Here is a 24516-nt window from a genome sequence, read left to right as displayed (position 1 = left end):
GCTTTTTTCATTGGAAAGCTGATAAAAATTTAGTGTTATTTAATATGCAACACTCGGAGGGATACTTTTAAGAGAACTTAACACCATAAATGTACTTTACAGTAACAGTAGGATATTTTCATTCTTAGACTCAAATAGATTAGATAAATTCATCTGTAGCTTTCTATCATTATCTATTTATGGCAGAATTTGTGTTTGACAGTTTATTTTGCCTTACATTTTTAATGTAAACAGTTTTTGGCCTGTGCTGAGCATGTTATTTTGAAGTTGGTGAATACTGGGGACTCAACCCATTGACAAATCCAGTCATTGATACAGTTTTTGATGTAGAGGCACTTCGTATGTGTTCAGTACTGCAGATTGCAACGTCTCAAAGGGTTGTTTGCTTACAGGCAGTCTTAAAGGGAATTGTTTACATTTATCAAAATTTCATGGCAGATCTCTGGAAGACTTAAAGGAGAGAATGTTAGTTGTTAGGTACTTGATAAAATTGCTGAACTTAGTTAAAACCAAATAAAATGTGAAAGAAGGTTGTACCTGCCCAGCTGTTCAAATCTGAAATAAAAGATCCACTTCTTGGCCAGATAAAGTGAAAAATCTAAGGTGTTGTCATAGAATCATTGAATGGTTTGGGTTTAATTTAATTTAATTAAAGCTGATGTTTTAGCCGTATAATGCTAACCTACTGTGTCTCACTGAGCAGCTGGTGCTCAGGAGATGTCTGTTGGAATACACAGAATCATAGAATAGTTTAGCTTGGAAGGGACCTTAAAAACCATCTAGTTCCAACGCCCCTGCCATGGGCAGGGACACCTCCCACTAGATCAGGCTATTCAAAGCCCCATCCAGCCTGGCCTTGAATGTTTCCAGGGATGGGGCATCCAGCACTTCTCTGGGCAACCTGTGCTAGTGTCTCACCACCCTCACAGTAAAGAATTTCTTCCTGATATCTAATCTAAATCTACCCTCTTTCAGTTTAAAACACTCACCCTTTGTCCTATCAGTACACCCCCTTGTAAAAAGTCCCTCTCCAGCTTTCTTGTAGGCCCCTTTTAGATACTGGAAGGCTGCTATAAGGTCTCCCTGGAGCCTTCTCTTCTCCAGGCTGAACAACCCCAACTCTCTCAGCCTGTCTTCACAGGAGGGGTGCTCCAGCCCTCTGATCGTCTTTGTGGCCCTCCTCTGGATTCAGTTCAAGAGGTCCATGTCCTTACGCTGTCCACTTAATACTATTTTTTCAGTCAACAGCTAGCAGTGATTGTTTGATTTGAAATTTCTTGTTCTGTTGTGAGAAACCAGAAGAACTTAACAGGATGAAAGAAGACTTGGAAACTGTAATACTGAGTAGATTAGGAAGAAGAAAGATTAGTTTCAAGAGAATGATGAGTATAAACAGAATTGGAAAAGGCATTAGGAAAAGAAGAAACTCTCTAAAAATGTGTGGGCCTTGATGTATAATTTGGAACTAATTATGTTAAATTGCCTACTGAAAAAGCTGTCAGAATCTAAGATGCTTGGAAGGATAAACAGAACTGACACTGGTGAACCTCCTGAGAAAGCTGAAGGAGCAGAAATGATGAATAGCCTGAGCCTCAATAAAGGCAGTAGTTTCTGTGGGAGTGAGGGTTATTGGTTTTGTGTGTGTGTGTGGTTTTTTTGTTGTTGGGGTTTTGCTGTTGTTGGCTTTAATAACTTGAATTTAATTTGGAGGATAGAGAGAGCTTCCTCTCCAACTGATTCTTGCTTTAACAGAAGGGCATTGGTAGACTTGAGAGGTGGGTTTAGCAGCGTTGTTTCATGTCATTTTTGAACTGTTTTAAGGGTGGAAGATAAAATTCTCTCTGAGTTGGCTCAGTACACTGAGGCTTAAAGTTTCAACTTTTTAGTATTTTTCTTTCTTATAACCTAGTGTCTCTTGAACAAGGCATCTTTTGAAATTTGGAGGAATATTTTAGCATTGCTGCTCGGGAAACCTGCTGCTTCCTGGGTTGATACAGAATGAGAATAGGATCAGTCCATATATCTAATGATTAAATCCAAAAATTTAAATTGCCTCAGAAATAGCACTAGCTCAAAGACTACTGTTTAGCTTTTATACCCCCCCCACACACTGGTTTCACATCAGCTCTGTCAGCATTCCCGATATAGTCTGAGTGTCGATCTTCTGACAGACCTAAAGATGAAACATGAATCCAAACGGTGCTTAAAATAGGTTGTATGTAGGGCTAATGGTGAGCAGTGTCATAAAGGAGAGGTACATCCCATATGTGATGATAGGAAGGTGGTAACTGAGCGAACATGAAGAAACCCCTGGTAAGTGGCAAATGAAGCGTGGTGGCAGGAAGGTAGGTGACAGGAGGGACTTGATGTTTGGCTTGGAAGCTGGTTTCCATTTCTCCTGCACTGACAAGAGCTTTCAGGCCCCAGGAGGCTGGAGTAGACAGCAACAGAAGAGTTATCAGGTAGGGATAGGTAGGGAAAATCTGCTGAAGTGTGAATCTAGTTTTATGGGTTTTTTCACGTGTCTTATTCCAGATTGTAGGACTGATTTTAATATAACAGAAACTTGATGACAGTTTTGCTGGTGCAGGTAGTTTAATCCTGTAATCCATTTGTAATCCGATTTGTATACAACACTGATTCGTGTATAAATATAGGATCGTCTGTGACCAAAGACACTTTGATGACAGGTTGTGTTTGTCGCCTGGTTCTTAAGTTTCTATTTCTTTTTATATTCTGTATCTCAGTGCCTAACCTGATGTGTTCTTTCTTCTGGCAGTTATTTCACTGAGCAAGTTAAGCTCAGTATGTTTTAAAGATGCGTACCCTACACTTTTTTTTAATAGCTTGCTCTTTTCTGTGAACATTAGTAATTTGACAGCCATTAATTGGGTGGCATTTGGAAAGCGAGCAAATTATTTAAAATGGAAAAGCTACAATTTATGGTTTTGTTAAAATTATTTTGAGTGCATATAGCATTTATATAGCGTTGTATCTTAAAAGCTAGGTGTAGAAAGTATTCATTTGCTCTGACCTTTAAAATATTCTCCGTGAGAAAGGTAATTCTATAAGGCATCAGAATTGGGAACTTACTTTCCTACATGATATGGGAAAAAATCTCTTGTTGCTTAAGTTGCTTATGCATGTGCTTCTTCTGTAAATTAAGATTATAAAAACATTAGATTTTTATCTTGGGGTGTAAATGACTAAGGCGCATCATCATTTATCACCGACCCACAAGGATCACTTTCCTGTTTTGTTTGACTCTTACTTGCACTCATGTTGTGCCTCGGTGATTGTCTGGACATACACTAGTATGGATATCACAATTGCACGCTTCACAAAATACGGCAGAAAAACAAGGGCCAAGATTCCCCAGAGGACAAAGGTTATAGTGTGCCTGTTTTCCCTTGGTACTTTGCATTTTAAAGGCTAATAGAGTCAACCTGACTTATAAAGCCACAGAAGCTGAATACTGACAAAATCGAGTGAGTTATGTTGCTCGTCGTTCTTGAGTTTATCACGCTTCTTGAGAAGGACTGTTAAGTTTTTGAACTATTGAACTTCCAGTATCACTCTGAATGACACTAATAACCTTTAGTAGGTAGGTTTGATTCTGTTTCTCCATGGTTTAATTGGCTTTCTAGCACTGTTTCCCCCTCTCCTGCACCCCAGATAGCTTAGACACTTGATTTCATTAGAACATGAAATGTTGTGCTTATGTGGGTACTGTGTGTACTTACTTGACCATAATTACTCCCCACAAGCAGCTCACCACCTTAGTATAGTAGATAATTTATATATTATCTTTTTTGGTGCTACCTAAATAAAAAATCTCCACATAGGCATGTTTAAATACAAAATCAGAATAGATTAGGGTATGCTGACGCAAGCTTTTCAGTGATCATCTTCAATTGGAAATTTGCCCGTTTTATTACTTTTTTTTTTTTTTTAAACTTGGCTTCCTGGAGAAACTAGTTTATGCAATCACAGAGTATCTGTGATGTGTCTCTCTTGACCCTATTGTCAGGTTTCAGCTAAATTCAATATAGGCATAAACTGAGATGATTAGTTGTTACAAGCTTTATGGAAGCAGGCAGTAGCAGCAGCTGCAAGTTCGATGGAGAAAGTCCATAATGCGATTGTATCTCACTAGACATTGGAAAGTCCCTTTAAGCGAGTGCTGCAGTTGATTTCAAAAGCAAAACAAAAAAATAACTTGGACCATTGCATACCTCGGCTGCACATTACAAAGAGTTTGGTGGCAACCATACTTTAAGAAATTACATCCCTGTGCTGGCACAGTAGTCTTGTGGGGCCTGGCTGTGCATCAGATCAGGAAAAAGAATGAAAAATTTGCAGATATTCATTTAACCAGTTATTCCTTAAATGTGCCTGCTGCCATAGGTGAGTACCCACACTGTGTTTGTGTGTCGAGCCGCTGATGTCTCTGAACATTTAGTATCTTGAAAGCACTGCCTTAGGCACTCAAAGTTATTTAAGCATCAGGCAGAAATCTATAGAAAGCGATCGCTTTTGGCAGTTTTTGGCATTTGCATAGTAACGTTTCTTTTTTGTCATAGGGAAGATAAAACTTTGAAAAATATTTATTTGATTTCTATCTCAAGCTGCCATGACCAGAACTCTCTTCTTCCTTTAATACACCTCACCATCTTCTAACTTCAGTAGCCTTGGTTCTACATGGTTTGGAGAATTTACTCACTTGGGAGCACCACTGCATCAGCAGACACCCTCGTTACAGCCTCTTCCAGCTGGCCTCTTGGGACCAAACTTTTAATTAGTTGTGAACCAAGCTGGTATCCATCTGCTCCAGCCACTAAACTTCTTGAGTAGAACTTGAGAGGAAAGAGCAGTCACAATAACCAGTATTTCTGGTAGTGAGATAGCTCAGTTTTGTGAACTAAATGGTCCTTGTTAATTAAAACTCTTAAGCTCTTACGGTTCATTGAAGTATTCGCACTTTTAGGAAAAAGAAGATCAAAAGATTTCTGAATGGTTTGTGTATTTATTGCCTGTCAGCTAATGTGATGAAGATCTGGAAATGTGCAATTATAGAGAAATGCTCCCGCACCGAGGCATGGCTCACTGTGAAGTAAAGCTGAATGCCCTTTTGAATGCCTCTGCTACCTGCCACTGAACAGGAAGGTTGCAGCAAAGACTCTGTTATGGTTTAAGATAAAAAAGTATTTTTGTTCGTTTGGGGGAACCTGGGAGCTGGATGCAGCCTCCTTGAAACCTGTAATTAGATGACTTCTACTGGTGGGGCAGTCTTTCCCATAGCTCTTCCAGCATGGGGATGGAGACTACCTTCACCAGCTCTTGGCAATGACCGGTGCACCCCTCCACCCCCAACAAAAGTTCAGGGGTGGAGTTCACACAGTTGAAAGGAGAGAAACCAGTGTAGGAAGGCATGTGAATCTCAAGTTAGGAATCTTCCTGTTGAAGTTCCTTCTCTATGGAGAGTGGTGGACCATGCCAAAGGGAGGGACGGGAGGAGGACTGGATGTAGGAGAGCATCCAGAAGGCAGGGGCAAAGGGATGCAAGAGCTTCTGAGGAAGAGGTGGAGTGGAACTATGTCTAGCTGAGGAATGAGGTGACCTCTGAATTGGATGGTGGAGGAAATCTGGAAGAGATGAAAGGATTTGTGGTGACAGGAGATGTAGGGTTGGGAATTGGGAGTGTGGGAAGCAATGAATGAGGGTGGGACTGGACTTGCAGTTGAGAAAAAACAAGATAAATATTTGTGCCAAGATCAGGAGCTGCAGCCAAGAGGGTGGGGAAAAGAATGAGATGGGGAACAAGAGGAACATGGGTGGAGATGGGAATTAATTCCACAGAAGCTCTGAAGCCCATGGGCAAATGCAGTGGAGTTTCTCCCTGGCTGGAGGGTGAAGACGCTACATCATGCAAGAAAACTCGTTGCTATTTCTGGTGCCAGAAACAAGTGGGGAGCAGTCAGGTGCTTCCAGGTTGGTGTCTTCCCCTCTGGATGCCCTCGAGGCGTCTGCAGGAAGCTACAGTGGTAAGGCAGGAAATGCAGTGTTCCTGCATCCAGTACCTGCAGTTGCTCATTGAAGAATTTGATAAACATGTCAGCGCGGCTGATCGTTCTGTTGTCCACTTGGTTCACTGTACTATATTTCTCATCAGCTAAAAATGAAAACAATATAAATAATTTCTTAATGTAAAAATGAGTTTTTGATGAAACTAATTATCTGCTTACCCAAGGGTAGGTCTAACATAACTTAGAAATGCCCTGATTAATTTTTAAATACTTTTTGGAGTTTTTCTCAAATTTACTATTAAGCATAACTACAGCTCACTGTACAATTTTCTTTTTTCTCACATTGCCGTTAAAGGATGTTTTCTTGCAACTATGTTTTTGCTACAATCAGAAGCAAAGATAAACTCTTAAGATTCTGTTTCCTGTTTCACTGAGGTCAGTTAATGCTTTTTTTTTTTTCCCTTTGGTTTTCTAGTAGCAGGATACCCAAATGTTTAGCTCTGAGCTCTGGAAAGCTCTCTGACTCACCCTTGATTTGGTTTAGGCCATTGGTTTCTCGAGCCCATGTATAAGTGATAGATGCTTTTAATAACACGGTGAAATGTTTCGTAATACATACAACAAAATTATTGGTCTTGTAATTCCTGCAATCCCCTTTTGGATCGGGAATTAAATCTGCATTCCAAATGTGACAATTATCATCTGTACACTAGTAAATAGTAAAATGGTTGCAGTATTGAGTCATTAACATACCAAATCCAGATGAGATTAATCTAAAGTTGTGAATTTATATGTGATTTGATAAGACAGACTTTAAAAAAATCAGTTAAATACAGTATGCATTCTCGGTGTGTGACAATTTTTCAGACAGTATTTGGGGAATGGAGAAGTGGTCAAAAAAATCTCGAGTTTAAAGTAATTATATGGTCTCTCATGACCCAGATAAGTTAGCAAAACCCCTCTGGTTTAGGAGTGTTTCTTTCTGTTTTAAGTGGGAGAGGCTTTTTGCAACCAAGAAAAGCAGGTATCATCATAATGATTTGTCTCTGGAGCCTTTTAATCTGTATAGGTGTTACTTGTGTCATGGTAAGCAGCCAGAGCAGTGATACTTTGAATAGAAGTATCTCATCTACTGTGAAGATTATTCCGTCCTTGTTCATTTAGATTGAACCGAATACTTTCCTTTTTTTGATGGGAGAAACAAAATTTTTGCATGCATGTATTTCTGAAAAACATATGTGCAGGTTGCTGAAAAATTATGTTGAGATACGCAGAGGTCTTTTAGGAGTAAAGCGCTGAGCTTGATGTAGTCCACTGTAAAAGAGATAAGGTCATTTAACATGTTAATTGAGTTTCAATACTCAGTGTCTCGTGTCAGGTAAGGTTTTACGCGTATAAGGGCACAAGCTTCCGTTGGTATGTTTGCAGTTCATTTCAGTATGAATTGCTCAGCCTGTATGTGTAACGCGTAAGCTGGTAGCTTTTTACTGTATTCCTTAAAGCTCCTGTATTTCATTATATATTATATACTGAAAGAACCTGTGTGCGTATGTCTGTAATGTAACAGTAGGCGCTGTTTGTTTCTGTTCTTTAAGTAGTGTTTCGATTTAGTTATGAAATATACCTTTTGTTTATGTTTTTTGTGTTTGATAGAAATGCATGAAATGTAAATACATTTATGCCACAAGGTGATACACAAAGATGCTTTGATAATTCAGTTGACGTGAAATATTTTTTCAATGAATTTCTGATTTTTCAGAGAGCTAGGTTATATGGGAGCTTGAGTGAAGACTTGCCAAGGGAATGGGGAAGACTCAGATAAAACTGTCGTGGCAGAAGTGAAGGTAGTCAGAGGTAGTAGTGCTTCCTTTATTATGTGTGTATTGGCCAATGCAGGGTCCTTCAAATAGGAAGAGTGATTTGGCTTTGTCCACAGTGTAGTTTGCTGAGCAATGAAGAACTAAGGAGGACAAAGAGAAGAGGTGAACAAGTGAAAAAGAGGTTAATACTAAGTTGAGGTAAAATGAAGCGAGTCAATGGATCGTATTAAAACTAAGCAATAGTTGTAAGATCTGGTTTCAGTGCATTGCAACCAACAAACGGAAAGTGTTAGTTGTATTTTCTTCATTAAGAGTGTAAGCTGCTGACTTACCCTGCAGAAGGCAACTTTTTCTTTTCTTTTTTTTTTTTTAATGAAACAGTTACTGTTACAATCCTATGTAGTCCATGATACTCTTAAATAAATAAATAAATAAATGGAATAATCCTTTGTTTAATATGTAAATCAATTCTTTGTGGATACTAATCCTTGAAATAACAAAATGTCTTACCTGCTGATTTGAAATTAGAAAGTTTGCAATGTTTATGCCCTTAAGTGATTTTAAAAAACAAAAAGCCCATTGGAATTTCTAAATTAAATGAGGAAATATAATTCATTTTCATTGTGGTTTTTTTATTTAATTTGGCTTACTCTATTCTAAATAATTTTTTTTTCCACATGTAATTCTGTTTCCAGACAGTGTAGTTCAGCCAGATCTTTATTAGCATGAACTGTTTTGTTTAAAAAAAAAAAAAAAGTTCTGGAAGGCTGCATGAAGAGAGGAATGCCTTATTTTTCAGGATATGTTTGTACGAATAACCCCTGTCTATTCTGTATCTTTGAAAGCACATGGTAATCTTGTATGAAGTAAGGTTAAAAGGTAAATGGCATGGTACTGTTTCTTTTGGCTGTTGAATTAAAGTGTTTGACCTTTAGCAACCTATTTTTATCTTAGGCAGTAAACTGTTTAGTTCTGCTTATCAAAAGAGACTTCACTGCTCTCTTTCCATGCTGCTCTTATCCAAAACATACTGTATCAATCCGGCATCAGTAGACTTTATCATCAGCAGCTATTATTCTGCTTAGAGATACAGCATAAAAAAGTTGATTTATATTGTAACAGCACATTTTATTCAATAAATGCTTTCATATATAGTTCTGTGGTTTCCAGTTTCATTATCTAGTTTAGACTGTCTTTTGTATTACCTCCTTATTAGCTCGCTCTTTCCCCAGATTTTAGCTGTTTGACTTAAAATTACTTAGTAAAGTGAATTATTTTTAGACGATTGAAACAATAGCCTATCTAACTCTAAAGATAAGATTAATATGGCAAAGTAAGTATATTTGCAGGTATTAACAGATTTCCTGATTATTTGAGGATATCTTCAAATCGTCATGGTGGTGGTAATTTGAAATTGTATGAAGTGTTTGGTTGAAGGGTTGACCCCCTGCCCCTGGCCTTTAGTTGTCTCTGTGATTTGCCAGAGTGAAGTTCTACGCGTTGGAGTGTTGGCCAGAGGCAGAACGTGCTGTATCTCTGAAGTGGCCACAGTTCATAATGCTGCTGGTGATACTCAACAAATCATTAACCTTCAGGAAGCTGAGTGAGTTGCTGGGCAGCTGATAATTTGTTCAGGCTTTAATTTGTTTATTGACTTGTTAATTTACATGACACTTTACCATCATTACTAGTAAACAAATAGTGATGCCGTAATCAGCCTCCCTGTGTTATGGTTAGAGTAAATAAGATATTTTATGAAGTAAATCCAAGAGGGCTGAGTCTAGAGCTTCAGTATCCTTGTGGAAGTTTTCTCTTGAGTACTAGAAATAGCTCTGGGGTTTTTTGACTTAGTGAATTTGTTGCATTGTGCCATTTTCACAGTTTATATTTTACAGCAATCACAGAAGGCTGCTCTACGCTCTCTGAAAAGTATGGAGCTAAAGCTCTCAAAATCCTTCTCAAAAAACCCAAACCAACACAAAATGCTATTTGATGGTCCCATTTTTCTTCGATTGGTCGTAATACTTTTTATAAGGACTGACTGAAGCCAGACTCAAAAAGAATCAAAGCTTTTCAGTGGATGCCAGAATCTGAAGACAAGTGAACACTTCAAAAAGTCATGTGTGCGTTCACATATCTTGCCAAGTTTGTTCCAAATCTGTCCTCTGTCAGTTCACCCCATCAGACAACCTCTGGAAAATGTTCAGTGACACTGGGTTGAACAAGGCAGACATTCCTTTAATGAGTTTGATAGGTAACAGTTCTTGTGCTGAAATGCTGCAGCGTTGCTTAACTATCTCATTAATAAAGGCTTGTAGTGAGGAAATAGAGAGCCAATGTTCTTAGTCTCTGAAGATCTTTTAAAATACAAAATAGGTTTGTTTTTCACATGGAAAAATAGTTCACAATGAAAAAACCCACTGATTCCCAAGCTCTTTTTGAACAAGCTAATCGCTGTGATTCCTCAATACTACTTACAAGCTGTAACCCAAACTTATCAAATAACTAATTCCAAGTACTGTGGGTTACAGTCAGCGGTGTATCCACTGAGTGAATGCAGAACCCCTACTACGTTCCCTCAGAACCACAATTGGTAATCACTGCCCTAAGACATATGATTTACTAACCATAAAAGACAATCTCTACTCCTTGTGGCTTTCTCTTTGGGGAGAGACATGGTTTCTATTTTTACCAATTTTTTGGATCGGATTTCTGCTTCTAAATTGAAATGGAAATAGCTAGAATTGTGGGAACAAATTCTGGAGAGGTAGTTTGGGTGTTAAATGCTAAAAATACAGAAGGAATGAATATATTTTTCTATAAGAGATGAGGTTTCATCATACAGCTTTTCTGACCTGTTCTACTCCCAGCCATTGTGCTATCTTTATATTTTGTTTCTTTATGTATTTTATATTTGACTGAAGACGTGCTAAAATAAGCAAACGTTTACACACAGATCCTGTGTGCTTTGTCTGGGTTTGGTAGCAGTTCTATGTGTGGTCCCAGATGAGCTCAAAGAGACTGGACACACAAGTAAGGCCACAGATAAATATCCTCTTTAGATGTCATCCACAGCTGCTTGTCACCTTCTCACCCCAAACAGGTGATTCTTCCCCGCAGCCCAGCTGATGTGCTAGCATGTGACCTGATCAGGCTCATTTTGCCTAAAAATGAATTTTAGGAGTAGTCCTGTGTATTACTGGCTCACACAAACAAGTGGGGTGATGGTTTCTGGCACGAGGATGGTGACAGCTGGGAAGGGGGAATAGTCATTTCAGCCATCACAGCTGCATATGGAAAAAGATATCCATCCACAAGCTAGGGAAAGCTTTCAGAAGTCTTCAAAAACATTGCCTTAATTTATTTTCCCTTTATTTATTTTTTATATTTGAAATGAGTACTTCAAGTAACTGATGAGAGTGACTATTTAGAGGGTAGAGACAGGACCCTGTCTTGGACATGAAAAAAATTTGATCCATTATTGAGGCACTAATAAAACTGATTTGTGAGGCCAATATAATGTGTGAAGTAATTCTAAACTTTCAGAAACCTTCAGGTTTAACATAAACTAAGTAATAAAATGTTGGTAATCTAAGTAATTGTTTTTCTTCTTGCAGCTGTTGCTTTTCCTTTCTGAGAAGTTGTCCATTTCGTACAGTACTTGACTTATTTTGTGTATTTTCTTTATGCTGCACATGTGATTAACAAAACCTAGCCTTTGGCATGCGTATCCAAACCTGCTTTAGCATTTATTTTTTAACCGCTAAAGAAATAAAAAAGAAGTTGCTCTTTAGACAGTGATGGTGAGAAAGCCTTCTCGTTTAAGGGCTGGTTCTTAAACTCATTGATCCACTAGCTTTGAGTTTACAATAACAACGCTGCTGCCAGTTAATCGTGCAACTGATCTGCTGGGAATTGCTTTTAATTGGAAAAGGAAGGTTTATTGTTTTGTTTTCTTCTCTTGCTGCTCCTTTATGTTGTGCCGTTGAAATAAATATAGGTGATCTGCACCTCAGGATAAAATTCTGCCTTGCCCATTGACAAAAATTCTCTTAATGCAGAATGCTGAATCTGAGAATGTTTGTAGCTGAGGATATTTGTTGAAATTGAAAGTGTGAAGGCTTGTGTTGATCTAAACCACCACAAGTCACTTTTTGGTGAAATCTCATGCATCACTGCTGGTCTTGACTGCAGCACAGTCCATGTATGTGGATTTTAAACTACCGCACTTTCCATACAAAAAAAATTTATGTGTTTTTATGACAAGGAAGATTGGTTTGTCATGTAATTGTTGACGTTAATATACAGCCCATTCTGATGAAGTTTAAATGAATATCACTTTCTTTTATGGTCAGTGGACATAACTGAAAGCTATTACAGCATTTTTAACAGGAGAATTGACATAGACAGAGTCTTTTGTAGATAAACATCACCCTTCCTGTTTTGGATGGAGCAATAAGTTTACCATGGGGCAGATTTAGGAAATAGCTTTCCATCAATTCAGTATTTTATAAATAAAAAGTTGCAGGGCGAGGTCCTTCCTTTGGCATAAAGCTGATTATTTCCTGTTTAATCCTGAACTGGTGCATTTCAAGTAATGGGAATTTTTTTTAGCGTCCATCATAGAGGAGAGCTTTTAGGATTTTGTTTTCCTTTATGGTCCTATGAAAATGCGTTTTCTAGACTTGAAGATCATTATAGAATAAAGGGAAATGTATGGATATATAAACTCTTGCTCTTTCAGACAATTTTTGGACTTAGTTGCACAGTTGTTTGTTTATAGCTGGGTGTTCTTATACATGAGCTGAAAAGGTGTCATTGATAGATCTTTAAGAGATTATCAGTACTTCTAGTGAGATTAAGAAACTCTTGGATTGTAGTTGCAATGGATTATTTGCATTCAGATTTATCATCTGCTTGCAGAAGGCACACTTTTTCTACGAGAAGAACATGTAAGAGGTAGAATTTAAACGAATACTGCTGTTTTACCTAAGGAACACACAGGTTAATATATGAAGTAACACTACCCTCATCCAACACATCTGTTGTAGAGAAGCCTATGAAATCTGGGCCACACACAAACTGGTCTCCAAGGGCCTGTAGTTGGTGTTAGAATGCTGTTATTATGTGGTCTGATTGGTTTAGTAAAGAATTATCTCCAGTAAAACCATGTAACATTATAGTCTTTGCTCTCCCACATGGGAGCTACTTCTGCTTGACTGAGCAAGACATTTCTTGAAGAAGTAATAATGTGCTTGCTCTTGCCAAAATGTAACATTAAATGGAGTGTATCGTCATGTACATTTTCATTGTGTATCAATTCTTGTTCATTTAAACATTCGCTTAAAGTTCCCCACTGTAGTATTAAAAATTATTAAAGTAAATATATGGATTTCCTACCAATATATTTAAAGTAAAGTTCTTGCTTCTTACTGAAAACTTGTTTTGTAGTAATTTTAAAGCAATGGAGAACTATTTGGAAAAATTTTCCTAAATGAAAACTCTGTTGCTGAACTTTCCAGATATTAATTTAATTGCCAAGCAGTACAAGTCATAACAGTTAAAGGTTTATCTTGCACTGTGCACATACTTTGTATGTGATGCTTTCCTTCTTCACTGCGACTTAAAGGAGAGCTGAGACAGTTCAATAGTCCATATGAACAGATTTCTAAATGGTACCAGCTTGGCTGGCTTTTGCTATGAATGTTCAGAACTCTATAGTCTTGCTCTACAGATTTATCCTCGTGTAATTGGAGCTGTAAACACTTAATGCCACTGTTGAGAACTTGTCTTTTTAATTGCTTTTTATTTTTATTAATTTTCGCTCTGCTCACCCGTCATGCTGTGCTGGTTTTGGCTGGGGCAGAGTTAATTTTCTTCATAGTAGCTAGTATGAGGCTATGCTTTGGATTTGGGTTAAACCATGACAGATACAACAGTATCCCACAGTCCCTGCACACCGGAGCCTGGCAGCCGCTGCCCCTGAGCTCCAGTGGGCTCCAGCCTGTGCAAAGCCCAGGACTTCACTGTCACTGCAGAAGGACATGATATGAAGCAAGGGAGTATCCAGATGATGTCTTGAGCTTAAACTGGAGATCATGGTGTCGTGCAAGTAAACTATTTGGCCTGTATGTTCTCTTCCCAGTGCATGGAAAAGACCAGAGTGGTATCTCAGGATCCAAGCCAATTCTTTGGGATTTTCAGCCTTAAGACATAGGTGTAAACTCAACAGACTGTAAACTCGGTTACTGTAGACATAGACACCCTCTCCCCCAATCTCACAGAGCACTTTTCATCTCTTTTCATACTAGATTTCCACTTTAAAATGAAGCGGGAAGCCTTGCAGTGGCATTATTTTACACTGCACCTCCCTCTTTCAAATTGGCTTAATCAAGTGAACAAATAAAAATGCAAGCAGGAGATGCCGTCTCCTAGAAGCAAGATTCTGTAGGACCAGCTGAAGTGAAGCACCGTGGCCCCGTGCGGGGAGTAGCGACCGACTCCTGGGGGGTTCAGAGCTGGGTGATCTCAGTTGCTTCTCCCAGGAGTCCCCTCTGAGGTTCTGCGGCTCCCGGCACCCGTCCCTGCGGCACTGCGCTTGCATGCCGTTCCCCCACGTTGGCAATCCCAGTCCTTCCTTGAGGGAAAAGCGGAGTTTAAATCTGAATTCACCCTTCTTTTAAAACTATGGCTGCATCAGCATCTATTCCCCATGAGGGACTTCCAGCAGGTCCCATGAGGGACTTTGGTCAGGTATTTAGATGCCAAAAATGGTGGGCTTACATTCTGAAAGCTGATTAAACCTGTCGGACCAGACGCTTAAAACTTTCAGTGGAAAGGGAGGCAGGATTGCATTTAAGTGCAAATAACTTTAATATTTTGCATATCTTCAGTAAGTAGCAAATTAACATGAAATTGTTCATTATTACATAGTAGATTAAATAACTTGTTTCCCCCAATTTGCATTTCAATGAATATCTAATTGGTCTATAAACACATTGATTAATGGGTGCAGAAATTATTACATAGATTCAAGGCAAAATTGTTAGTGCGTTTTTAAGAAAGGAATAGACTAGACTTGTTGATATTTTATAATTAAAAATTGTATACCACTGTTGTAACCAAGTATTAAATTTGTTGTACGTTGTTTCAGCTTTTTGTAACTGTGAAAAAGAGTTCATCTTGGTTGAAAACCAATTTTAAATGTCTTGATCATGGGAATTGTCTGCAAGTGGTTTAATGACAGTTTTGAGCATTCTTTGCACTGTGGAGCTATGAATTTATATATTGCACTCATAAACATAACGGTACAATTACATTGCCGCTGCAGTAATGAAAATTTCTCTGTACTCTTTCAGTAGAGGATTAGCTTATTGTATTTGAGGAGAGTAAATATCGGGTAGGTTAATAAAGTCTAATTTGCATGTTGAGAAAAATCCAAGATAGTTTGTAAATAAATTAAAAAGTAGTGATTTGGGAAGAGGTAATAATTCCTTTTAAAAGACCTCTTTGGCAATGAAAATACTTTGATACCAGCAATAGTGAAGCCATTCAATTTATAGTAGTTTCCCAATTTGCTAGACTTTACATGCACAGTTATAATGCAAAATCTTACTGCGTGTGCAGTCAGCTCAGAGCGAGGTCTACATTACAAAATCTTTTAGCAAAGCTCTCAGTTAGGAATATAAGAAAAATACCTCAGTCTAACTACCCATGCCAGAAAACCAGGCATAGATGTGGCTGCATTAACAGAGGAGTGCTTTGTCAGGCTTGTTTTAGGTCTGCTGAGGAGGGGAAATAAGAAGCTGGCTTGTACCACCAGAGGGCTATACCAGCCTGGCTGTAGTGGTTTAGCTGGGGGAACTAAAGCTGTTACCTCCGTCTGGCGTGGAGGAGCCCTGGGGCTTCAGTGAAGCGAGAGAGATTTCAGACAGTTTGCTCTTTCATTCATGGGGTGTCCAGAGGGGATACGGTATGGATTTCAAACTCGTGCTCTGCAAGTTCATGCTCTGCCTTTGTCAGAAAAGCAACTACCAGTGAGCATGTTGCTGCTGTCTTCCTTGCACGGGGGATTTGATACTTGCGGGAAATGTGCCCTTAGTAGCTGGAAAGTTTATGTCTTTTGAAAGATAATGTATTAAATGAATACTTGCATGAATCACAGATAGAAGATTGCGATTGCTGGGCATGTTGGATCTTCTCAAGGGTGAGTTAGTATCTAAGGGTTGCAGGCTGTTGAACATGGTTTCTGAGCCGCAACCCAAACTCCTTCCCCCGTGTGAACTGAGCCTTGAGGGTGTTTGGCCTTCTGGATGAGGAGCTGAGAACCGGCATCTCTGCAGATGGGCACTGATGGTATATGACTCTGTACATATGTTGCAGAGCTGCTCAGGGAGCCTAAAGTTGCATGGTGTTGTGGTGAAGAAAGAATGCTGGTGGAGGTGAGAGAGCGTTAGATGAATCTGTAAAAGTATGGAATGAAAAGAACACTCAAAAAACGCAGGAAAGATTGTGATGAGAAAGAGCAAGGGATTGGAAATTACAGATTAAATCACAGGCATCAACTTCACTTGCTAAATCATCACATCCACTTAATGGGTGTGGTCCTCCTCATGCCTGGTAGTCCTGCTTGTGTTTGTGAGCAGAAGTACCACCTTCTGTGTTGAAATGAATTTGCCCTTCTCTCGCATAAAGCTGCTCGAGCCTTGCATGCCCAAGTCTTTTGCTGATTCCTATTCAAAAAAGGTGCCACAGTCATATTCATTCAAAACCATAGCTGGAGGAGATAGTGAATTTTGTCTACCTTTATATAAAATAAAGCATATTCAATAGAACAATTTTACCAGAAATAGGAAGTGAAGATTCAGTTGAGTCTTTTCTGAGATGGAGAGGATAAACTTGCGCCTCCCTTTTGCTACTCAGTTGTACTTTTTACCAGCTGTGGATGTGGAAGGTACAGAGTCTAGCTTGTAGCCTGGTGGGACCAGGCTTCCTGAGAGTCTTTCCAATTGTCAGGGAACTTCTCTCATTTCCCTCTTCTTCGAAGGCTGCTTAGAGCAGAAGCTGTAGTTTTAGCTGTTCTGAGAGAACCTTGAGAAGTTAAAAATCCTTTCTTTGCACAGACTGTGGATCTAAATTGAGGAAACCACTATGGTTTGAAATAAGGGTTGCAAATATCTCCATTTTAACTTCTCTGTTTCTTTGAATAGTTGGTCTACTCTTGCTGTTGAAATGAAGCTGCTTTTTGGCCAGGTATACAAGATTTTGAGGCAAAGACGACAAAGTTTTTGACTCTTCTGCAGACTGTAGTCACTTGCAGGGGAGAACATCTTAATTTCTATGTTTTTTTCTCATTACTGTTGATGTTGTCCAACAGCTCTGTTGCGCAAAATACATGGGCAACAAATACTGGAACAGTTTTGGAGAGAACATGAGGCTGTGCTAGGCAGAGAGAGGAAATGACCTGGGCTTTGTCAGTGAGTAGTAGACAGGTCATCAAGGTATTCCCTGGTTAAGTATAATTTCATCCACGCCCAGAGTTCAGATGGACAACAAAGTTTTGGTGACAGTGTTTTCCACCCATCAGCCGAGCCATTCAATATGTTTTCTTTGGTTTAAGCCAAGACCAGTTTTAGATCATCACTGGAGGAGGGGTATAGCCATGTAAGAAATGAGCGGTCCTCACATGTTTGCTTCTGCCCCTCTTTCTTCCCCATCAGAGGTTAATGTCCCAAAGCTGAGCTGGGAGAAGAGCATGTAGCGTCCTTCCTCTCTTTCATGTCAGTGTCATACATTGTAATTTAAGTCACTGTTGATGGCACTTTGAGGTTAGCTGTGAAAACTTTGCACAGGCGCAGATTAGTTTTGTTCTACCTGGTGAGTTCTAGGGTTTGATCACCTCCAACTGGTGATCACCTCCAACCCGAGGGACTAACATCTCTACTACTGCAGCTAGATCTGGAAGTACGTGTCTATTGGCTATATTTAAACAGTTCTAAGTGCAAATTTTGGTTTAGTTTTCTCAAATATATAAGGAGTGTTCACTAATATGTTGCAGGTGCATCATACCTTTAGATTTGTGTGTAGACAAAGCCTAAGTGCGTGCACAGAGATTGGCACAGGGAAGAGCTGACCTCAGCTAGAGCTTCTATGCTATTATCATGTAAGAATAAAAAGAGCAAAAATGCCATGAGTAATACAAAAGTAGGCGTATTTGTGATCCTCTGACCTCACAGATGCCAGATGTGCTGATTTTGGAAAACTCTTCAAAGACAACCTGATTTCAGCCTATATACTTCTCATTTGTAGGAAAACCAAGACTATATATATATTGTGTGTATATAAACTAAATATAAATATATTTATATGTTTGGGAATAGAACAGCTGTTTCGGCTTCTCCTTCATCTGCTTACTGAAGTGTTACATGTTCTTTCCATTATGCTGGTGCTGTAGCTTAGGTCAGAGAATAAAAGTATGCTATGGCTTTGGTAAATGATCACCCTATGGCTTTAGCTGTTTTCAGGATTACCTGATGTACATATCAGACAGAATAATCATGTCGTTTCTATCATTCCCTTTCTTGTTTTTTCAATATAAAAGCATTATTTCTTCTTTCCCCACACATGGAATCATTTTCAGTTTTTAGTTCCAGATGTTTACAGATGAGCTTTCCGTGGTCTGAGCTCAAAATCAATATCAGCTGGAATTTTAAAGCTAGGGATATTTTCAAACCTTGTTGGGTCACAAGTTCTTCCAGTATTCTTCTCCAACAGAGAGCTTTTTTGCTTGTTTGGAGTCTTTTCTGTGGTTTTCTTTCTTCCTTAAGCGTTGCTTTCTCTGCCGATTTTCTAGAAATAGCTGCCACCTCTTCCGTGGAGAAGATGGATTTTTAACATGCCATGCCACCATCTCCTTTTTTTCAAGCGCTTTGAGTGCTTTCACAATTTTTTTCAAATCGTTGATTGTACTTTTTTTCAAATAGTTGATTAAGCTGTAATTAATGCTCTTCTGTAATTGATAGTCTCTACTCCCTTCAGGAAAGTGTAGTAACTTCTAGTGCACTAGGTAGTTGTGCACTGGCTTTGGATATAAACTGGTTTATGAAGTTATTTCCACTTCACACGTGTGGCTCCCGGTTCTTTCAGTTATGCTGATGCATCTGGTTTTAGAATTGACTGACTGAATCACTTTAATTTGGGGGGGAGAAGTAATTTTAAAAGGGATCATCTCGGTGATGCAATTTACGTCGCAGCTATACAAATAGGTTTAGCAGCACAATTGAGGAGGAGGAGGCAGATTGCGCCGGGAGGATCAGCATTAGCAGCTGGGGCAGAAGGCTTGGGGAGGGAAAATTGCTCAATTGTTGTTAGAGGAGCTGAGCCGTTTCCTTTGTTTTCTGTTGGTAGAACTGCCTTCCTGCTCCACCTTCGCCCTCTTGCCCTATTTTAGGTCAATTCTGGGTTGGGGTTTTTTTGGTGGTTTTTTGGTTTTTTGGGGTTTTTTTAAGTCTTTTGTCACAAAGGATTGAAAACGTTCACCTCAAGTATGAAAGTGTGTAGTTTCCAGATTGTTGTGACAGCGAAGTGACTTCTGACTCCAGACGCAGGAACAACAATGGCTCTTGAGTCCCCTCCAAGTCGTCTTTTGTGAAAGTTTTGAAGAAAAATGTGCTTAGATTGAGCCGCTATTTATATGCAAAGGGTCAGAGAATTTCATCTGGGTTAGTTTTTTGTGGTGTGTGAGAGAAATAGCAGATAGTGCTATTTGCCATTAATTTGAAGACCAATTAAAAGTAGAGGATTTCCTTCAGCTGTAGCTTTGGGTGCCTCCCCGTGCAGAAGATGGGGCGATGTGTCTGCGCTCCCTGTTAGGGTCAGGGTTTCACTGGTGTCGGTGTTGTGTGGCATCCTCTTCCAGCTTCGTTCACCTGTGGAAGATCATTCACACATCCTTGCTCTGAACACTTCAAAGGTGATAAAATAGGACAAATAGACATGCAATAAGGAAAAAAATTTTTTTTGAACTATTTCCCCTGATACATAATGGCTCTGGGGAGAAAAAACCTTTCAGAAACTATTCTGTGAAGGTGCTAGCAAGCACGCTGAAAGTACTTGAAAGGCAGGAGTTACCCAAAGCGAAATACCATCTGTCTGTCATCTGGCTAATCAGAGACAGCAATTCTTCCTGAGCTTTTGCCTTGGAAAGAGTCAGGAAAAAAAAAAAACAACAAACCCAATTTTGCTCTGTTTGAAGTTCTCTTAGCAAGTACCGTGTTTCACTTGCTGTGGAACATGAACTCTGAGAGTCTGAGTTTCATGCTGGTATTTTACTAGCAAAGAACTAACCATACAAAGCAGGAAACGAACCTCCTCAAAAAATAAAAAAAAAATATGCCACGTGCGCTCCGTTTCCCCGCTTAAGGTGTTTTGCTTCAGTTTGGTTTGGGCTGAACTCTACTCTTTGACTTCTTAATCTCTATTGAAAACCAGTTTCTTCCAAAAGGCTTTCAGTTATTTGCCAACCGGTGTTTGAAAAGCAGGTCTTGTTTTAAACTACTACTATAGAATATACTATCAAACATTTGAGAACTGTCTTTAAATAAAGTATTGTGTTAAATCATTGTGTTTCTGAGAATAGTTTGATTTGTGTGCAGAATGTTTTGGGCTTTTTTTTGCTGCTTCTCTGACATGAATATTCTTGAGTTACCCTCAGTGGTGGTGGTGTTTGGTGGTTTTTGGTTTGCTTTTTCCTTTGTTTTTTTACTACTGGGGCATTATACAGTTGTATCACTTGTGTCCACAAAATAGATAAATGTGGGAGGAAGGGGTCACACATTTCTGTAACAAAACAAAGTCTAACACAAGCACACAATACTAAAAGATAATCATACTTTGAGGAATATCAATATTTTAGCTTTTTTTTTTTTAATCCTAATAAGTGTACAAAGATATAAAACTTACTTATCTTCATTCAGAAAGCCAGTGTATTTTCTACATTAAATTTGGCCTAAGAGGTGTGCAAATGAACTGCATCTGGCAGCTGGGAGACTTTGACAAGTTCCTTTTCTGCTGGGTGTTTAGATTAATACTGAAAAAAAAAATAAAAATTTGAAAGGCCACTGACTCACTGTAAAAGCCACCTTAGAGCCTACTGGGATGTTTGTTTGAAAAACAGTTGCCGTGATAATGAGAAGTTATCTCTCCTCAACTGAACTGTGGTACACAACTGACTTGCAAACTCTTTGTTCTTGGCTGTACAAGATCAAATGGGTTCATATAAACAGGACTTCTCTTACCCTTAGTGGCTGAATCACCAATGCAGTCAAACTAATTAAAGTCATATCTGTCAAGGACTTCTCTGAGATACAGATATCCAGCAAACAAACATAATTTGGTGAAATTACTTAAGCACAACTTGTATTTAAAGTATTAGGAAAGATTACGGACTAAGTTATTGGTGCTTTATATAAAGATTGAGGCCGCTAGATGTGACACAGTCAATTTTACATATGTTTGCAATGAAAATCTGGTTTAGCGTTTGCACTTTACTCTGCCATGATTCATTAAATACTGCTGCAAGAGGAACTTAGTAACTCTTTTTAAGGCATTTCTTCCAATAAGAATTATGTTTTGTGTACAGATAGTTCTGAACTAGTTACATTTATATTACCACAGGTCAAAGGAGAGGAAGAGTCAAACGCCTCTTACAGTTGAAACTTGCCTTAAATCCGATACTCTTTGTTTGGTTTGGATCTGCAGCAGCGCCTAACTCAATGAGCTAATGAACTAACGTAAAGAGCTGTACGTTTAATCTTTTTCTAAAATGTGTTGTTTCTAGGTCTACAGACAAGACTGTGAAACCTTTGGCATGGTAGTGAAGATGCTAATTGATAAAGATCCATCACTAGAGAAGTCCATTCAGTTTGCCCTGAGGCAGAATTTGCACGAAATAGGTGAGCGATGCATTGAAGAACTCAAAAATTTCATTGCTCAGTACGATGCTGCCAATCAAGACCTATCAGAATCCTACAAAGAGGGCTCATACTAAGGACAAGAATATGCTTTTTAGATCCTCTGCATTGTCTATGCCATAATACATAAATCTGCTTTTTTTTTTGTTGTTGCGAGGAAAGAGGAGATCCTGCTGGCGACTGGAACCAAGGCCTGTGCTCCTTCATGGTAGCTCAGGTGGCCGCATCTGGCTCGCTGTGGTCTCCTCATTTGTATTCTTCTACCTGTACTCGTTGGCGTATATTCCTTTGAAAGGATGTTTCTTTTCAGAAATGCTGTAAAGTGACAAGCTATTTTTGAAACTTTTCCATAGTTACCTAGGAAAAAAAACGTTCAGGCCGATGTATGTACACTTATGTTTTGATGTTTATAAGTGTAACTTCAAACACTTGTATTTTTTATTAAAATAACAAGAAGCAGCTCTTCATTCCTCAACTTATGCAGAAATAAGTCTTGTTTTCATATATACAGTAGGAAGGGAAGACTTGCAAAAAATTGTTCGCAATTTAAATGATTTAAATTATTTATTATAGTTTAATTGTAAACTTCAGATTCATTCTGTAAAATTCCACTAGGGGTTACCTCTAGTCCCCGACTGCCAGAGCAACTCGAAATGCTGTACTTTTGCTCTAAATGCAGGTTCTACAAATGCCTTCTAAATTTTGATGTTTTCCATATCATGAGTCATTGCTAGTGAGCAGTATTACGTAGGATTAATTTCATTTTTTGTTAATATTTGCAACTAAATGGTTCCTTTGTTATGTTTTTGACTACACCTTAACAGAGTGTAACTGCTGGCAGCCACTGAGCAGGGAAAGGTCCCTTCTCTTACTCTCTGCCTCTCTCCCCTTACCCCTTCCCACCACTTTTCATCCATCAGTTTTGATAATTAAGAGGCTGCGTGTAACCTTTACATCCAACATCAAGAAGGAGCAGGGATTTTGGGGTGGCAAAGCGGGGCAAGGAAAGTAAGCAGGACCGTCTCTTTATGAAATCCAAGTTGCTTTGGATTAGCTGTAATGTGAAGTTGAGCCCAAAGGCCCCAAATTCATCATTGCTTCCAGCCTCAGTGACATTATTGCGTCACTTTTGGACCTGACAGAGCGACTCGTAGTTGGGGAACTCGTAGTTGAGGAGAGTCGAGAAGCTGCCGGTGCTTCATGATTGTTTTTCAGGGATGAAAAATATTTAGGACTCGTTTGCGGTATCCTGACTATTGGACTGTGTACAGCTTTATATTTAATAATGAATGGGTTTTATGAATGTTTTAGGAAAGGGATAATTTGAGTCATAATCACAAAGAGGTAAGTATAGGCATGATGGTTTTGTATACATTTGCATTTAGAAACACATGAAAGTATGCAAAAGAAAAAAAAAATGACTAATGCTCACCGTTTCCAAAGTCCACAGTATTTTGAAATGAAAAGGTCAGTGAATTTGACCCCCTTCCCAAGATTCTGCTTCTTCTCAGATTCCATCAGAGTGGTTTGGAGAAAAGTAAATGAAATAGCTCTGATTTTGCATGTACAAGGCACTGTATGTATCACAGCATCTTACACATGCAAATATTAACTATGGTTAATGCATTACATCAGGTTCCTGAGGTGCCTGATTAGTTTTAATGTCAGTAGGGTGTGTTTTTGCAGTTGGCTTTTGTTGGTTTCTGAGAGTTCACGTTACTCGAAGGAGATGACCTCCTGCTTACCTTGTTGGCTCCTGGGATTGTGTGGGCTGCAGAGGGAGTGGGAATCAGCTCACGGATGTTACAGGATGCTAATTTGGAGAGGGAGAGAGGGGAAGAGAGGTAGCCTGTTGTGGCAACCAGCAGCTAGACCTGACCCACCCCTTCTGGCAACAGCCTGCTTCACTGAGATCAGTCATGAAACCACAGGCAAAGGCGTCCCTGGGGCAGAAGCGCAGCTACAGCGCTTCCCTGCTCGCCTACGGGGCCGAGAGCCTTCAGGGTGTTACATCAGAGTTTCTGCTTTTGGGTTAGAAATGCTAATGAAAATAATACTGAAATCATGTTTAATATATTTTTGATTAAAAAATGTTCATTATAACTGTACAGTTTATTAGGAATCTCCTTTGTTAGAAGACTGATTAAATTTACTATGATAAAAGTATCTGATTTTTCAAGTGTTTTTCTGTAAAGTAAGGCCTAAGCTTGCAATCAGAGTTGGAAGGGGCATAGCTCAAGTTGGAAGGGACCCATAATAAGGATGAGTCTAACTCCCTGCTTCTCACAGGACTGCCTAAAACTAAATTCTTTAAGTAAGAGCATTGTCCAGATGCTCCTTGAACTCTGCCAAGCTTAGGGCCGTGACCAGTTCCCTGGGGAGCCTGTTCCACTGACCGACCACCCTCTCAGTGAAGAACCTTTTCCTAATGTCCAATCTGAACTTACCCTGGCACAGCTTTTCTATTTTCTTGTGTCCTGCTGCTGGTCACCAGACAGAGGAGATCAGCACCTCCACTTCCACTGCCCCCTGTGAGGAAGGTGTAGACTGCGACAAGGTCACTCTTCAACCTTCTCTTCTCCAGGCTGAACAAGCCAAGTGAGCTCAACCACTCCTTGTAAGTCTTGCCCTCAAGAACTTTCACCGTCTTGGTCACCCTTCTCTGGACACACTCCAATCGTTTGATGTCCTTCTTGTATT

At 39.2% G+C, this 24516-nt stretch overlaps 1 protein-coding gene across 5 annotated transcripts in view; it reads left to right on the top strand.

Annotated features, from left to right (window-relative positions):
• Window positions 1-23975, top strand: part of PPHLN1 (periphilin 1) — a 70910-nt gene extending 46935 nt beyond the window's left edge. For 3 of the 5 annotated variants that reach the window (XM_074162650.1, XM_074162640.1, XM_074162658.1), the window contains exon 10: window positions 21684-23969. In XM_074162650.1, coding sequence (XP_074018751.1) covers window positions 21684-21893 — 210 coding nt within the window. In that variant the 3' untranslated portion in view covers window positions 21894-23969. Of the gene's footprint in view, window positions 1-21683 lie in introns of all 5 variants that reach the window. The other 2 variants (XM_074162623.1, XM_074162632.1) reach the window with 1 other exon arrangement.
• Window positions 23976-24516: the final 541 nt, after the last annotated feature.

Source organism: Numenius arquata, chromosome 2, assembly GCF_964106895.1.
Source record: "Numenius arquata chromosome 2, bNumArq3.hap1.1, whole genome shotgun sequence".
Taxonomy (NCBI): Eukaryota; Metazoa; Chordata; class Aves; order Charadriiformes; family Scolopacidae; genus Numenius; species Numenius arquata.
The sequence above is the reverse complement of the archived record's forward strand: the minus strand, read 5'-3'. Positions and strand labels throughout refer to the sequence as shown.